We start from the raw sequence: 19,674 nt of genomic DNA, 5'->3' as shown, positions 1-19,674 counted from the left end.
ATTGAATGAGATATAAAAATGATTTACTATTTATAGATTCACATTATTATTAACCAAAGGTATAACTAAATCAGTTTGTACATGTTTCCATATTAATGGAGTTGCATACATTTTTATTAAGTATTTTTTTTTATTATAGTATTTTTGGTTTAATGAAGTCAATATAGAAATTATATTTCTTTAAATCGTACATTCCAAACTAGAAAATTTTTGATTATCAAACGACTTGAGATATTAAATAGTGTTTGTTTTCATTTTTACATTTAAAAAAACGTGACTGATAATACGAGATGTGTGACAATGAATTAAAACTTCAACTTGCATATTAATTACAATCATTCTAATTATAAACTCATATAAAACAAAACATTCGTTCAAACCACTTTTCAGAACAGAAATTCAGTGTGGCACCTACACAGACGAGTGGGAACATAATCTATAGGTATAAATAGAATTATAGAAAGTAACAGATGAGGTGAAAATAGATATATCGTAGTATAAATGTCACTTTAAAACGACACGATCTTAAAACATTAAAAATAACATTTCAATCGCCTGCAGCGAGTGCTCTTTGTACATGAAATAAATATTCAATTAAAGCGTATCTAATTCATCTGACTTATCCGTCCATTTGAAACAAGAACTGGCCTTGACTGGGATCTTTAAATCTACTATAATTCCCTTACATATGCACTTTAAATTATGAATAAATCTTATCATAAAAAAATTGTCATAGTTATGTTATGATTATTGATATAAATATGGTTAAGTTAAATTAATATCACTATATTCTTAAAGTTGCAGTTACGTATTCTGCTTGCGCCTTTGTATGGTTGAATTTTGATGTGAATCTTTCAATCATATCGATATTAAATAATTATCTAAAATTAGCTAATGTTAATATAATGAAAATAAAAGATTTAATTGATATTATACAATACGTTGAAGTCGTGGTGGCCTGGAGGTTAAAGGTCCGCCTCTCATGCGTGAGGGCGCGGGTTCGAAACCTGGCAAGTATCAATGTGATCTTTTCCGAATCATATGTACTTTCTAAGAGACACCACTGACGGACGGTGAAGGAAAACATCGTGAGGAAACCTGGCCTTATAATTTCAAATTATAAGATAAAAATCGCCAACCCGTCTTGAGCAAGCGTGGTGATTAATGCTCTAACCTTCTCCATGTGAGAAGAGGCCTTTGCTCAGCAGTGGGCTTCGATAGGCTGATGATGATTATGTTAATTAAATATTTATTCCCAAAATAAAGGAAATTATAATTCAGTTCAATAATAATTAATACCATAAAGGTAAACAACAAGTGTGCCCTTCAGATATACATACATACATATTTATGGTGTGTTTAATCTTATTATACAGGGATTTGATGTGTTCAGTTGTACTATGCTATATTGACAAATGCATTAGAAAACCAAATCGGCATTAATAGAGTACTAATCCGCCGAATGATTGTTATTGAATATGTTAGATAATCACAAGAATATATAAAAATAAAACGTCACTTGCATTTTCACTTTATCTATATTTTCGATTTATACTTTCACTTCAATGAAGTGATGAAAGCAAAATAAACCTGTTGATATTTTCATAAATGATTATAATTTAACGGTTGCGGGATTTGTAAAATAATTATTTTGTTAACAGTCTATCAACAGAAGAAATCTCTCCGTCGTAGATGAGGAAATAGAATCCCATTGGCTCTGGAAGCAGCGGGTGACAGATGGCTCGGATTCTTTCACGTCGCCGAGAAGCATTTCCAACTCCAGTCTTCACGAGCTAGACCCTGAGCTCAGCGGAGAAGAGCTTGCGACTTACCTGTACCAAGTGAATTGTAATATTGGAGGGAAAACCTGAGATACGTCTGTTTAGGGTTCACGCGACCCTAAACGTAAGGTAACAGACCACTGGCAAATGTAAAAAAGTGCATTCATATTCCGTGGACGAACGTATAATGATATAAAATTCTTAATTTAACTTTTCAAAAGAACTGGGAAGTTTGTATAAGTTTGTTAGACTTCGTATTATTTGTTTTGTAGACAGCAGAAAGTTTTCAACATTTATGTTAAGCGAATGACTGTTGTGTCGGATTGATTTATACGAAGGTAATATTTGTTGCGCCCAGAAAAGTTTTTAAAAGGAAGTGTAAGCGAATTCGGTCTCTTGAACTGACTGGACGGGTTATAAACAACTTACAGTAAATATTTTCGTTATCCTTTTAAAATTTGATATACGAAACAGCTGGACTCGTTTAATGTGATGAATTTGTATATTTGTACTGTTATGTAAATAAAATATGTGTTTTTATTCATTGTTGTAAACCTGTAAGTATGTATATAAGGTATAGGTAAATAGCTGCGATATATAACTCTTACACTTACGTTAGAAAAGATTAGCACATTGAGTGGTTTGAGAGTAACTAAACCGAGTTTTTTATTATGATCCGGTACGGGTTTAGTTCAACATGAACGTTATTAATTAACGTGTTTGATAATATTTACGTATAATCATTGTAAAAAATAACTGTTTCTATGTTTAACCAATTCCAAAGCGGTCCGAATTTAGATGGTCGATCGAATTATTAAGACAAAATAATATAAGGATACGATGTTAGACAAAGTTGGGTTGAGTTAGAAGCCTTAAGGGGTGAAATTAATTTATTTAAATCAGACTAAAAATAATTAAGTACATAAATAATTGGTAAAACTTACGTTATATATATTTGTGAAGAAGAAGGAAAAATATTATTTTAAAATTGTATAAAATTCTGAGAATGAAATTTTATAAATCAAGTAAATGTACTTTCTATTCCTATTTTCTGGAAAGTGGCAGTCTCAGAAATGCACAAGTCCTATTCTTTAGTTCGTGTTGCGTGTTATATTGAGTTTGAAATTGGTTTATCAATTTTTATTATGTACGGTTTCACTGCAAACTTTTTTATGCTTCTATTCATTATTTTCCTTACAGTCATTCTAATACCATTGTAAAATATAAGTGAATGGGTAACTTATTGAGTTTTTTTGCTGTAGAGTTTCGATGTCAAAATATATATGAACAATAGATAGCAATACTTGTATTAATATGTGTATATAATATGGTGTTTTGTAATAAAATAACCTTGTAAAATCTTTAAGGGAAGTCATGATCGGTATTTGTTTGGATCTGTGAGATTATTATGAGAACTTCTTAGAGAATAATTCTTCATGTAACAAAGGCTGTAATATGAGACCATAGAATAATCAGATATCTGTTATTATTCCTGCTGAAAATTTTATTCATAATGTGGAAACATTTATGAGATTTCTTTATGTACGTAGTTCATTGAAATGATTTGGTATATTTTAAAATATATAAAAAACTGGTATAAGAAATAAAATCAAAATCATGTTTTATATTGTCTCGACGTTAAAATTTTCTTTGATATAGTTTTTGCATATTTTATTATTTTTATGTCACAAATTACGATTTGGGTATGAAAATGTTCTCTTTCAAGTGATTCCCTAAAATATTGAGAACTTTTCATTGGTCGCTTTTTTGGTCGGTGTGACAATAAGTTATGTCCATAGATAAAAAAAATTGTTTAATTTTTTTTTTAAATAAATCACAGACTTGGAGAATAAAACGTTTAAGCTTTAATAACGCGACTGAGAAATAAAATGTGAAAGGGAGATAATTGTTGTTTGAATTTAGATATAATGATTTTTTTTTCTATAAAATATATATTATTGAGCAAATTTTTTTATATTTGTTCTGATTCATGCAGCAATCATCTTATTTCTTGTCAATACTCGCTATATAATAGCTCTTATATATTCTGTGCTTGAAAAGGTTTATTTGACTGATGTGTTCAAAGGCTGTTTAGGTGTTATTAATTTATATCCTCTTAATGTATATTGTACATATTATATGATTATTATTAAGGCTTTAGTCAAAAATAATGTATTATACTAAAATACTTCTTCGTCGTATAGAAGTAAACAAAAAGAGGTCTATGTACGTTTACGCTATTATGTGATGGTTAAATAAACTTGATGGTTGAAATTCTGTTTGTTTTTTTTTTAAATTCAAACCTTGAACTGAATTAAATTTATGTATAAAGACATTTTAATAACCTACGTCTTTGTTATCTTAATCTGAACAGTTAATTTAGGTGTGTTATAATGAAACCCATGTATGATCTTCTCACCTTCAAAGTTTTCGTAACAAAGACACTACAACAAATGTTGTTAAATTCATTAATCTCTCGCAGGTTAATTCAAATGTGCGGTGTCACTTAATCCTGTTATATCCTGTTTCTCCATCATTCAAACTAGTTGTTTATGGGATACTCCGTGACATAGTTAATAATCGTAGGCCTAGCGGCTATGGCGCCCTATGAATTAATACCCCCGCATGAATAATGTTCTATGTATCGTTTAAAGTTTTCCAAGATATTTACAATCGATAAATCATTTGAAATTAAACAAGATATTTAATTTTATAAGAACTTCGACTTATATTTATTTTAGACTGATAAAGAATAGTGTTGGTTTTATTCAACGTTAGATCACCGATAAGTTTCAAACAAAATGAATTCAGGATTACTATCTAGTAGATAAATATTCTTACTTTTACGCTCCCCTCTACATTCCTATGAAGAGATTTCATTAGTTCAGCCTTATCGTAGTTCTGTTTGCTCCATTAAACACAACTTCTGTTATAGAGTTAATATGAGAAAGTTCTAATTGCTACATCCTATTTATTTAAGGAAAATTGTAGGAAACGGTAAACAATATCTTCTGTGTATTCCATAACGCGATATAAGATTAGTTCTGTATCGAGTGTAAACTTTTGATTAAAAATACTGGGCAAAACTGCTGAGGTGAGCAAAATTTACATGATTACGATTATATGTGTATTAGTATATATTATTACATCTTGACATCTGAAAAAAGTTTAACGACATTTTTAACAAAAAACAAATCAAAGTGCTTGCTTAAAGATAACCTAAAAATTTCTTTCAATTCTTATTAACTTAAGTATAATGTAGTCTATACAATTTGAAGTTTGTTCAATGAAAATTTCTATTACAGTTGATGTGAAAACTATTTCCTAATTTGCAGTAACCAATTTGGACAGTTATTTTATTGTGGAATGAATTAGTAGAGAAGCTTATTCTATGGTTTTTCAATGCCACAATCATTATTTTGAGTTAATATTTTACTGATGTAATAAAAATATCTGTTAAACGAAAACTTTGATGTTGGAGCCTACTTTGTGTTTTTTTTTTTTGGTCGAAATTCTGTGACGCAAGTCAATCTTTTAATTTTCTTTTTGTGTTTCAGGTTTACCTTTGGGGATAATTTAATTATTTATATTAACTTTGTATTTCAAACGTTTTATTATTTCTGAGTAGAACAATAAAAGTTTTGTTTTTTGTTTTAAGGAACTTTTGGCTAAAGGTGAAGTATAGACGTATACAGTTATGTCTTATCTAAAGCTGTTTGGAAGAATTCGTAGTAAATAATAAGACTAAATGTTCTTCAGAAAGCAAACTTGTATCCGTTTTATTGCATATCTTTCATGGTCGAATGACTTTAATAATGATTTGAATAAATATACTGTTGAATTTCGTTGTAGCAAATGTATGGACACAATCGTGTCCTGTTAATCATTCATATAATTACCAACAAATAACAGTACTATCGGACGAGCTGACATCTATTGTGATAGCCGATCTCCATCTATATCCCTTGGTGTGTATTGTATTCAAAATTAAGCCTTTAAAAACAAAACAAAATAGAATTATTATAAAAATAAATGTTGGATTAGTCAGAATTATGTGAGTTATGAAACAGAAGGGAATAGTTTTCTCAAATTCAAATACTTTCATATATTACGATAACAGTAGAAAAAAATACCGCAATAAAAATATATGGAGATGAACAAATATATTTACTACAAAAATAAGTGAATGTATTATTTAGACCACATTATAAAAAAGAGGGATATATTAAAAAAAAAAAAATTAATTTAAGTCTCTATAAAATTAAATTAACAGACACGAAACTTCTCAGCATTCCATGGATTCACCGTGAGGGTGCCGGGTCCATCGCGTAGCAGGGAGAGGAGCTACAACAGTGCCTGGGAATTGCGACCTAGGGGTAGGTTAACAGGGCCCGTTTAACGCCCATTAAACGCTCAACTCCACCGTGTAACCTCCGTTCTCTACCTAAATTAAGACCGAATTTTACCAAGTTAAATAATCTACTGCCAGAATTTTTAGGATATTATAAAGAAAAAATATAGCAACGCTCGGAAGACAGTGCCCGCAGACATTAGTGAAACTATAATCAATAAAGAAGATATTGAAGAATAAACAGAGGAATTTAATCGTGACATAATTGAACCTTGATGTCGCTTATATCGATATATTTGGACATAATTATTTGATAATATCAGGACCAATACTAGAAAAGAAATTCCACTATGTTTGACATTTAGTTGCAATATAGAAACAGTGGAATGTTTACAAGTATAATGCATACATATAAATTGATATCTCAAAATTATGTTTGTGAGTTTTTTTAAAGTATTAATAAATCTATTGTATTTCTTATATTTACTATGCAAAAAATCTATCTTCATATACATTTTCTCCATATTAAATTTGGCTGTGCTAAATCCCATGTTCATCCGTTTTCACAATTTTCATAAAAAGTTAAACGAAGTTTTCGCTGCACTTATTTATGTTATGATTAGAGAACGGCCGCTCGAATTTTGCTTTTCTAACATTTCGAGATCGGATAGGCGATGTAACTTTGAACTATTAAAATAATTACTTCAAAATTTAAGATATCTTTTTTTTAACCTAAAATACGAGAGATAACAATTGAAATTTAATAATTATGCCAAATCACCATTAAACTATTATTTTTACTTTGTGACTTTTTTAATGTTTTTGTTGTCATGTGAAAATTAACGAGTTATGTGTGATTTGTTTGTATGAATCCGTTTCACATTAAATGAATTGTTATTAACTATCTCTAGTACTTACTGATGTTAATATTCTGGTAAAGGTACGCTCGAATAGAACATAGTACATTATTACCTACAGTATATTTGATACACATTTTTTTATGCTAAATGATCGATGATGAAGGTAGTTAGTATGTCAGTACCACAATAGATGGGTGTCAGAAACGCAAACTCTGAGCGGCCGGACTATATGTCTGTGTACTGTTCACTTTGAGACAAATTTGTAAATCACGTGAATTTGCTATAAAGAATTTAGAGTTTTTGTGTTGCTGTACACTATTTATTCGTATCAAACTGATTTTTGGGGTATCGCGGGATTTTTAATTTCTTTCTTATACTACAAATGTAGCATTTTTCATTTTGTCATTCATAAGTCTTCTCAATTTGTATCTGGTCAGTGGGTTATTGGACGAGAAACTCTTCGTATATTGGGTGATTTAAAAACGTTATAACTAAGTGTAATTGATGCCAGTCAACTTATTGTGACGTTGTACAATCAAATATAAGCACAATATGTGTTTTAATAAAATATATACGTTTTAATAGAAATTTTTTCACAATACTTGGATGTACTTGGACGTCGTTGTACTTTAAGAAGTAATTAAAGAAATTTCATTCAAGCAAATGAAACAATTACTACATAAAAATATACCTAAAAGAATTGCAAATTAATAATTGCATTGGTTTTCGTTCTTCCATTTATTTATCCATAAAAGGTCGCGATCCTCAAGGAGGAGTAGAGGGCCTCTCTGATGTTAAGGGGCTGTCATCCCTCATAGACATCTGCAGCATAAGAGGAGTTACGGATATGTTATTCGAATTGCTTTTGTAGGAGAAAATTAAACCTTCGATGTTTGAAAGATCCCATGTTTTCAGACAAAAAAAAAATGGGAAGAAATTTTTACATTCTCAACGCGTTTAGTAAAACAAACCGCGGTATTTTAGTTTTATGGAGGAAAGCCGAAAAATCATGATTAATGTCCAAGGTTACGGTGACGATTCCTTTAAAATATAACATTATACAAACTGTAGAGTTGTCGAATTGAGTTCATATAACTTTTAAAGCCTAGGAGCTGAAGGTTATCTTCAGGTTTAAAGTTATCAAACATTCAAATTTTACTGATTCAAAAAGATTTTGTTGATTAAAGTCCTACCATAGATATATCCATGTGGGTATAAACCTTTACTCTGAAAGCGACTTTGTCACTTCTGGATGAAATACTTACCCACAATATGGAAAAGATAATTTTTTTTACCTAATTATTCTTTGAGTCGGGTCAAACCTTGATTTGATATTTAAGGTATATCTTTAATCAATATGTCTAAAAGGACGTATTTTAAAGATATTAGTGTACTGTGTAGTCAAACACTGTAAGGTGCAGATTCGCTGAATTAAACAGGAACAATGAACGTTAAATACGAGCGAAGAGAATATGTAAATTTACTATAGGAGAAAATGCAACAGGATTCGAAATATTTTTTAAATTCCCAATGCTGTAATATCAGACAGTGATTCGAAAGACGTTATACATACATAAAAATTAGATTTAAAATACCCAAAATGATTTAGAACGACCAGAATATCGTAACAAAACCTCTTTTTATATTTTATAAAATAATGAAAATAATATTGTATAAAAAAATATAAAGTAATCCATTGAATAGAAAAAATCCCCTGTTGTTTTTACGTCACCGATGTGAACATGAAATACGGTAGAATAGGTACATAATTATCTTTACATTTCATTTGGTAAATTAGCAATATATTTTGTCGCAGCTTTGCCATTTAATATAACACAGGCGTCTAATTTAAACTGGTCATAATAATAAATACGTTTAAAATTATTAGTGCGCAGGTTATGAATTTGTAACAATACAATAGTTATATTTTAAACAATTTTAAGATAGTAAAAAATAGGCTTTGTTTGGTCCGATGGGTGAGAGAACCGGTTGCCCTCTCTTTTTCCCACCCTTTCCTCTCCCGGGAGGTTAATATATGCAGTGATCTTGTGTCCTGCATCAGCCTAAGATTGTTTTGAGGTGTTGAGCGTGTTTCATTGGAATGGGGTCCTGGGAAACCCTGCAACTGGGGGTCGGATCGGGGGCCCTTCCATACCTCATGCCACCGACACACAAAACTCAACTCTCCATTCAAACCAAGGGCAATGCGCTTTGAAAGGATGGTTATTAGACCATCGGCATCTTTTCATCCTTCCCTTCCCTTCAAGGCTGGCAATGCATCCATAACACCATGTTGCAGTCCATATCCATGTCCGTGTCCATGGGCCACGGTAACTACCTCCCATCAGGTAGGTCGTCTGCTCGTTTTGCCGCCTTTAACATAAAAAAAAGGATAAGACTTTTAAGATAAGATAAGGATAAGACAATTATATTTTGATATAAATTTTTCCGGAAGGTTTCGCTATTCCAAAAAATGGCACAATAAATATTATTAATTATATAATAAAAAAAAATGTGTCCGTTTGTATTTCAGGCCTCAAATAGCGGTGAAGACATATCATACAATTATATTTTTATAATATTATATAATAATTATCAAACGAACTTCTCGTATTTGTTTTGTTGGAATCACAAAGCGTTTAATTGAAGTCATAACATAATATTATTTTACAACGGCTTCCATTGTGACGCGGTATAACATAAAGGACAATTTTGTAATGAATGTTACTCGGGCGACGCTTAATGGTGTAAAATAAATATTATAACAGAGAACAAGCCTACATAAATTTAATAAGTAATATCTTTTGAACACATGAGCTAACTAAATTCACTAGACTCGACCCTAAATCTGATAACATATAATTTTACGTAAACATTTTAACTGAAATATTTATTTTAAATGAGTTGTCACGATAGATTGACATAAGACAATTGATTTCTAGAGCAAATTATGCAAGGGGGTCAATTTTTAACATTTATTGTAATTAGTTTAACAAAGTAATATTAATAAATTTTTAGTTAATTTTTATTTATGTAATTGTATAAAATGTATTTCTAACCAATAAGCACTCCTCACAAATCCTGACATTACAAAAATCGTTTCGATCAATCTTACATCTTTCCAAGCAGCTGCATAAAGTTTTTCGTAATGTCTATTGTCAGAACTAATCTTTCTATTCGAGAACAACAACTAACATACATATTAAATACTACGGATTCAGTTTTTATAAATCAATTATATTTAGTACAATTCATAACTTAAGAATGTCATTTTCTTGTTTTTTACTAAAGTTTATATATACACATATATATACGTTGTTTCATTTATCATTATAAGTATAACATAATCTTAACAAATATCTCATACCCGGTGATAAAGATTTAAAGCTTACATTTTATCCAGGTGAAGCTATAATGTGAGGTTGGCTTTAACTTCGGGATCAAAAACTTTTGTCATCACAACAGATCGTCACGAATCTAAAATTATTTAGGAAAAACAAATCTAAAATTAAATTATATAGAGTGAAAAGATAACAATCTAGTCAAGTTTTAGCACGATGGGGGAATTGTTAAAGGAAGATTTTAATTAATTAAATTTATATTTAACTGACAAGCAGTCTTATATATTAAATACTAATTATTTAATTTTCATATGTGAGTGAAGACATCCCGCTGAGGTATTTTCCTTGTTCATATTCATAGGAATTTCGTTGGCTATTGCAGGTGTTAGCTGCTAGCTCATTGGATTATGTAATAATGTATTTCTATCCTTCTTGTCCGTAGAAAATATATTTGCGAGTGCAGGTGTATGGTGCTGGGTCAGCTGTGGATTAGTATGACTTTATTATGTGGTCTTGTTTTGTTTTTTCTTGTTAGTTCACAACAAATTTAAGCATTATATAGTATTTCTTCTAAACATTTGATAATCAAGTAACATTCCCATCGTTTTAAACAAGATTAATCTTCGTGTTACATTTCTTGTCTTAATATTGTTGGATGAGAGCCAAAAGGGAAATAGCTCCACAACAAATTCGCTTAGATATTGAAGAATGAGCGACAATTAAAGCAGGATAAATCAAAAGGGCACTTACCGTATAATCAGCTTCACATTGTATATTACTCAGATCAGTTCAAAATATTTCATGTAAAGTTTTTATTCTCATGAACCACGGATATATCATACATGAATACATCCTTACGCTTTATTCCTATTTATAATTTTCAGAAATAAAAAGAGAGCCACAATGAATTAAATGGCCAGTGCATAACGTTGGGGACGTTTGAGATTGAATGATAATGAGTACCACTGTTATAGGTTACTCGTATTTTTAAAGAAACATTGACTTTTTCTATAATTGAAAAAAAATCTTATTGCCAAAATGAGAGATTATATTTTGATAGCAACAGCAAACTTTCTGTATAGAAACATTCTTAGTGATTTTCTTAATTTCTGTCATTTATTAGTGTCACGTCAATAGTATGCGCATTGCTATTAAGATTGTCTTTTCCCTTTTTCCTAAAAACCAGATTTAGGTTACAACTACACGCATATAAAAAAACTAGTTTAGATAAGCCTGAATTGAGCTAATCTGAACACAATTTATTTGTACTGCTGTTTTCTAAAGTAGTAAGTATTCCTTAAGTAAGATATATAGGTACTTGGGTGCTAATCAAATGACAAAAGAAAACAAGTGGGAATTGTATGCATACATATGTGTAAGTAACTTTCTTCATAAATGAACATTCTTTATATAGTTACAGAATAAATTGTGACACTTACAGCTTAGAAAGCATCACGGATAAATAGGGATTAAAAGAAAACTTAAACAAAGAAAAATTTAACATGTGTTTTGAACAATTCGAAAGTTTGAATATTTGCACATATTCTTTTCTTTTCACTCTAATTTGTTTTTTTTTTTATTTTAACATAATCATTTTTAAATGCTTTAGTTTAAATAAAAAATATAATATTATTTATTTGTTTTGAATGCTGTTGTAAAATAGTTAAACAGACGGCATAATTTTTAATTTTATGTGTATTTTTTGGGCGTGACTATCAATTTTGTTCCGATTTTTTTATTTATATATGTTGAGTAATGATTTAACAATTTCTGAATGGAGCACTTCAATCAACACTTAGCTTAGTGACGTGGGCACAAAGAAGCAGTTGTACCCACTACATGGTAGTGAGGCACCGCGTATTGGAAAAAAAAAACTGTGTCATTATCTGCCATCACTGTCAGTCTCACGAATAAGATCAGTTTATTGACACTACCCACATAATAAGACGCCTAATCAGTAGACTCTAGAGTGTGAGAATAATATAATATACACACAACACACAATAATAAATGGCTATAGATATAGGTACATAAACTTAAAACTTAACCTGCCCTGCAAAATCAGGTTAAAATAAAGTCGTTTCTTGTTACCTGTCTCTATGTACACTTAGATCCTTAAAACTTAGCAACAATTTTAAAATGCGTTGTTTCATATATAGAGTAATTCAATATAAAGATACCTAGTGTGGTCGAAAAGCACTGATAATTTTAGACATTTATAAACAATATTAATGAAAATAGAATAGGAATGCCGTTTATTAATTAATATTTTACGGCTGAACCCTCAGACTTATATCAAGATAATGTGTGGTAGGATTGTGTATCTTATATAGAGCGAAAAAAAAAACTCAAAATCCCATATATCTATCTCTTAAGGATAATTTACTGTTTTCGTTTGAATAGTTAAAAAGGTGGGGTGTAATGATGCGAATATTCAAATACTCTTTGTATAAGGACGGTATTAATTCTTACAATTTTAAATACTTTAACTCGCACGAATATTAGATTAAAATAATTTTACTTAAGAACATGTGAATTAATAAATAACTGCGATGGAATAGCAAAATTAAAATAAAGTAATTTTGTGGTCTCGCATCCAGTGTGTTCCTAAAGGTTTAGATAATACTTCAAAGTATAGGCAGTATATATAATATATATATATATATATATATATATATATATATATTATATATATATATATATATATATATATATATATTATCTATATGCTACAGATAACCTATATCCATCTCAATACTTAAAAAAATCAGTAATTACAGCTATTAACAAAAATCCTTACAATCTCTGCATATTACAAAATCGAGTCCTTTGTTCCTACTATTTCTCTTTCTACCCGTCCGATTGCAAGAAACAGATAACAACCGCAAAGATTTTACCAAAAGCTATATGTCCTAGGAGTGACAAATACTATCTTTGCTCTACTTTCTGTAAGAAGCCCATGTAAAGTTGGAGTGGGTTGCTAGATTATGTATGCATGTATTCTATTATGAATATGACAAAGACAATGTTACTTAAGAGTATTGATTTCTTTTTAAGAAAGGATATTATATCATAAAAAATTTGTGAAACCTTAAATATAAATTGAAGTTCTTTCGTTGCGATTTCTAAGCACTTACAATTTTCAAAGAAAAAATTACACGGAAAACGAAAAAGGTTTTCCTTTAAATTTTCAAGGAGATAAATTATATTGAATACGAAACGAACGGCCTAAATCAGGAGTCAATTTATAAAGCCACCAAGCATACCCTTAAAGTAGTTTAGGGGATTTCCCCACTCATGTCTTACTCGTTCATCGCATCCTAGGAAAATTTATGTGATCCAACCTATGAAATACCCTTCCCGACAAAAAAATAGGAATTCTATTATCTTTACGTCGATTTGCCAGAATTAAGAATCTCCTGCGTTTTCAAAATCGGTTAAAAGATGTCATAAAATAACTTTATAAAATATATATATATGAGTATAATTCTCTGTTATAATTAAATTGAGTTTCGAAAACGTGTAAATGTTGTATGAAGTAATGTCTCAGTTAACCAACCATAGATTTTTTAATTTATTTTATTTTATTTAAATGTTTATTAAAAATTGTTTATGTAAAAATTGTCGTTTCTTTTCTAACCAGAACCCATGAAGACGACGATCCGCGAGGGAAAAATTACTTAATACATAGATTAATATTTTGGGCACAGAAGCAATAAATTCTCTTATCTTTTGATAACTTTATCTTAAAACATAATATACTTTCTTTTACGGAATATACATAAAATTTTATTAATTTATCTAACAAAGATGACGAGAAACGGGTTATGTATTTTTCTTTGCTTTATCAACTTAAAACGCGTTTTAAGAAACTAAGGCTAAGAATGTGAGATGTGTATATTTTTTCGGCATACGTTTTTGGGTGAATCTTGGAAAAAAATATGTTAAATATAAAAAAATATAATATAGCTTTTATAATAATAAGCAAAAAGTAATAAAATATTGTTAAAATAGAAGTAGGAGGCTTAGAAATCAAGAGAAATTTTTCATTTTCATTTATTTGAGCTAGTGTGATAAAATATGAAGGAATGTTATTTTGATAGCGAGAACTTTTTTATTGCCAAATAATACAAAAAGTAAAATAAAAAGACTAAATTCATATTTAGATGGTTCTAGCAAGATTATGTAACAAGAGATACAAATGGTCGGGTTTATAATAAACGTGACGTGTTGATATATGTATATATTTATATACCCTTTCAAATCGTTATAGTAGCTTAAGAGATTAGTGTCCAAACTTTTCAGCTTTATTACATAGCATATGCGAGTATACAGCATGTTGTTATGACTGACTTCATTTTTTACGTATTGTGTTTGAGCTGTCATTGTCAGGGTGTCTCTATAGAACGGATATATATCGTTATGTGTTGAATTTTCCAAATAAGATATTCGTAATGTGCTTGTACGTTGTGGCTTAAATATTTGAAATCCAGTAAGTATATTAATATATATATTTAATGGTTTTAAAGTTATATCTAATTATGGGAACATATTCGACTATCTTTTATTATTACTGTTAATAATTCTTTACTGTGTGTAAGTTAATCATTTATTCCAAACGGGTCTTAAGAGGATTTGAATTAATTGTCGTTACGGTTCTGATAGTTTTTTTTTTACCTCGATACCATTTATATATGTCTTCACACCCTTTTGTCTATGTAGTTTCTCTATTGATTAAAATTCTTAAGTATATTTTGTCGAATATAGGAGATCACAAAAATATAGGACGAGTTCTTTGTGCGTCATATATAACTTTAGTCTAACGGTATAATTTTCAATGGTTTTCAGATCTTAAAGAATACAACTTAATATCTCTATTTTTATTTATATTCTTCTCGTTGACCACTATTTTTTCTAAATATATTTTTGTAAGTAGTCGATAATAAATATTTTGGGGTTATACGAATATAGGACCTATAATGTTTTATTATATTGTACATACATATATTTATATAAATCATTATATGTATATGGTCTGTTACTATAGGAACAATTAAATTATTTGAATAGAAAGTGGTAATAAACATACAGAACTAGTATATGAAACTTTAGAGTTGGTGGTTACTATATGGAGAAACAGACGATAACCGAAAGAAGGACCAAGGATCGAGTTTAGACTTCGCTTTCTGTTGCTTATCTCAAATTTTCACTATATATTTTTTTAATATGTAACCAGTATATTTATATTGGCTACAATAATTACTATATTAGAGAACTGTAGATATATATTTTGGAATCAAAATCGGTATGCTCCAAGTTTATTAACGTTCGATTTTAATTTAATATAAATTCAGTGTATCGCTTTAGTATCACACAATATACTTAATACCGTTTAATGACATTTGTGTGATATTTAATATCCGAAATATAATCTCTAGTATTATCTTAAAACCATAATTCACTTGAATAATTTACTAGAAGACACAAACTTACAAAAAGTTAACAATGTATTGTGAGGAGCTAAAACAGTCAGAGGAATATTTTCTAATAAAATGTATCAAGTTTTATTAACTTTAAGAATAGTAAAAGTTTTTATTTCATTAAGCTATAGTCAATAGATCAAACAACTTCGTAGTCAATTTTAAAGCGCTTTCACACTACATTACTTCATGAAATACACAGCAAATTATACATTTTAAATACATTATTCTTCTCGTAACACGTCATCATTATACGGTATAATATTTTATTATACAATGTCCACCTTCTCTCAGCTCACTTGTTTATATCTATAATGCGGGCAGACCCGTTTCATCATTCGTCCTACCGGATATTGACTTCAGCTACAAAATGGCTTCGGATTTGGATTGGTTTTTGAGGCATTTTTCGCCTCATTATAATGAATAACACCAACAAAAGTTATGTAGAAAACATAACTATCTAAGAGCTTTTTAAGAAGCACTATTAACACAGTTTAAATATTTTAAAGGAAACAATCAACAGTAGTGTAGCAGTAAGGGTGAGGCATCCAAACTGTGCACTAAAGTTGACATTAATAAAAAAATAATGGTTAGAAAATAAGGGTTCACTTCAGAATTGTCTAGTTAACAGTAAAACTGTAAATACCTGGGGTAACATAGAATTAGATTTGTTTCAATTTAATGTTATTCGATTTATATTATTTTGCACGTGTAGTTGATTTCGTTCAAGGTTAAATATAAATGAAATTTTCTTTGACGACAAACACTATAATGAATTATATAACGACTGTAAATATAATAATTATTATTTTGTATCAAAGAAAAAGACATCAGAATTATTTGTTACAAACTGAATCTTGTAATTAACTAGCTTTGGCCCGCAACTTCTTCCACAGAAACATCACAGTTGTGTTCCGTGAGATATATACAAAATGAGATATATACAAAGTTAAAACAATATCAACCGGCAGAGACGTATATAGCGTATGTGACATGACTTCATATCTTCACAGCTGATAACAGTTATTTACCTTGATCCGGGATTATTCTGACAAGTAATCTATATTATTGGTGACTTTCATCAAAATCCATTCAGTACTATTTACATGAAAGAGTAACACACATCCATACATCCACACTTAAATACTTTCTTCTTTATAATATTAGTAGGGTAGTTCAAAAAGGAAATATATCATCGTTTCTTTGAACCCTCTCTTTGAAACGAGCTACAGATAATAAGTGTCGATATAGCAGGCTGTCATAGCTACTATGCTACGGAATTTATGTCAAATTAAATAGTAAATATGACATGATGGCTACATAAATTAATTCATGTTATACTTCGTTAACTTTCCGTATATTTTTATATTTAAAAAAAACCAAATTCGTTTCTCATAGTAATGTTATGATAACCTTTATATATTACTGAAATTATAAATTTTAATACAAAATTTTTCGCAACAAAAAATATGTTAATATATGAGCAAAATTCTTTTTTGTCCCAAAAATACTTGTCCATCCAGATTTTTTGATTGAAAAATGTTCCTGCTTAAAATAAAACCACTATACACACAAAAAACCTAACGAATCCAATTGTAACCATAAAGGAATCGATATAAAAATATATATCTTGTCTGTGCCGTTACTCTTGTAGAATATAAAAACAATATTTTTTTAGTGCAATTTATACATTGTATATACCTATTTGTTTTGAAGCTAGTGTATATTTTTTTTTCCTTCTAAACGTTGGCTTTAATATTCACGATAAGACTGTACCAAATAAATGATGGACACGTATGAGAAGCGATATAAGATCCCAGAGGATATTTGTGCGTCGGACTCCAGACCGGACATATTTTTATATTCGCGAATTTTAAAGCGCGTTGTATTAATAGAGCTCACGGTTCCTTGGGAAACCAACATCCCCAAAGACCATGGCATCAAGGTCAACAAGTATTACTCGCTTACTAACGAACTCACTAAGAATATGTTCGTTGTAAATTTGTACACGGTAGAAGTAGGAGCGAGAGGTATAACAGCTAAATCTCTCTACAACCTGCTGAAAAGGTAGCCCTGCCAAGAACTAACATCATTTTCTTTTCCTTATTCATAAAGTCATATAAGTAATAAACAAAGTGATAATTTCATTATTATTTTGATAAAACAAATATATTAGTTAATTTTCATTCAATTCAAATAATTTTCAGTCATTTGTTATTCAATCTATGGAAATAACTTCATCGTTTTCAAATAAAAAGAAAAATCCTGTGATGTTTGTGAAATGTGGTTTTACTTATACTATGTTATATTGTTTCAATTCTTTGCATTATTTTCTGTTTATTTAATATGACTAAAAAGAAATTAAACCCAGTAATTTATAAATAAAAAGTAATATATATATTTGTTTCAGAAGTATAAGGCTCTATAAACTTTGGGATATATTAATTCATGCAAACGTTATTCCTACCCGACTGTGACGAAATTAGTTGAGAGAGAAAAAGAGTGTTGCAAGTTTTAACCATTTATATCAATATATTAATATGGTGTGGAAAGATGACATGTTCTTCTATACATATATATATTTATATTAGTGAAGTTAGCTTTGTGGGCCACTGATCAATATCAACATATAATAGATAGTTTCAACAAAATCAATCATTTTCATAATTATTCTTCACATATTGTCATAATAATAGCGCATGTTGTAATGTTTTCCCCTTGTCACTATAAATAATAAAGCTTTAGTTCGTAACAGATGTTTTGGACGTCGCGGTATGCGACTATTAGCAATAATATCCTGTCACAGTATGATTCACTATATATCTTAGGAAGAAATAACTCCCTTTGGAGCCTTATAATTAACAACCTTAAAGCGATTTCCGCCAAGTACAAAGTTATGTAATGCTTATTATTCTACATTGTAATAAAATTATTATTATTTTTATTTATCTGATTAAATTAATCTAATGTTTTTACTTCCAAAAGCGTGAGATTACCGCGGTATAATCATTAATTTATTTATTTGCAAAGACTAAAACATGGTTTATAGAAAATTACGTTTCAAAAATTATTCTAGATTATAATTTCATAATTTTTATTACGAAAAAATCATACCAAAATCTCTGTATATAAATCAAAACTATCATAGTATGATAGTGTGACAATAATTATACGCTAACATAAGTCAACAAGTCGAATAAAAAAGCACTCAAGAATTTTACCCTCCGGTGTAGTCTTACAAAAGTCTTTTCAAAGATATTAGTATATCTGAATAACCAGGACAGTTTGGATCTAGCTATCAAATGCAGTAAAATTATTATCAACGCAAACCTGTACCAGACTAACACAAATCCAGATGGAAATTTACTCGGCCCATTCACCCGACATTTAGTTACGGTTCAACGTTTCTCTGTATAATGACGAGGAGCTCTGAGCTCTAATATATTAGTTTTATATTTGCTGACACTAAATTCACTTGTTTTCTTTATTTTCTTAATTATTCGTTGTTTTAGATTTAATTTTATTTATATTCAAACACTGATGTCTCAATTAAATCACGTCTTTAAATGTTTTTTTTCTTTCTGAGAGTACTTTATTCATAAAAAGGTGTAAATTTTCTTTACTGTGTAGAAAATAGTATTATATAATATTTCATGAAATGGCAGCCAAATTGAGAATTTTACTAAGCTAAGTAAGCCAATGAAGCCTTAACAGATTAAGAGTACCTACCCTAGAAATATATTATTAAAGTTAAAAAATTTAAACAAGTTTGCTATGAAATTTAAAACAAAAATTAAAGGTATTTATTCATTTGTTCTAATAGCAAAAAACTTCAAAGTAATAATAAAGCCTTTAAAGTAT

General features: G+C 29.3%; 1 protein-coding gene across 3 annotated transcripts in view; it reads left to right on the top strand.

Annotated features, from left to right (window-relative positions):
• LOC116768759 (pyrokinin-1 receptor-like) overlaps positions 1-4,058 on the top strand; it is a 36,475-nt gene extending 32,417 nt beyond the window's left edge. For 2 of the 3 annotated variants that reach the window (XM_032659567.2, XM_032659566.2), the window contains exon 6: positions 1,662-1,832. In XM_032659567.2, the coding sequence (XP_032515458.2) occupies positions 1,662-1,692 (31 nt within the window). In that variant the 3' untranslated portion in view covers positions 1,693-1,832. Of the gene's footprint in view, positions 1-1,661 lie in introns of all 3 variants that reach the window. The other variant, XM_032659565.2, reaches the window with a different exon arrangement.
• The last annotated feature ends 15,616 nt before the right edge of the window (positions 4,059-19,674 follow it).

Source organism: Danaus plexippus, chromosome 4 (assembly GCF_018135715.1).
Source record: "Danaus plexippus chromosome 4, MEX_DaPlex, whole genome shotgun sequence".
Lineage (NCBI taxonomy): Eukaryota > Metazoa > Arthropoda > Insecta > Lepidoptera > Nymphalidae > Danaus > Danaus plexippus.
Note: the sequence above shows the minus strand (reverse complement) of the source record. Positions and strands in the feature narration are given on the sequence as shown.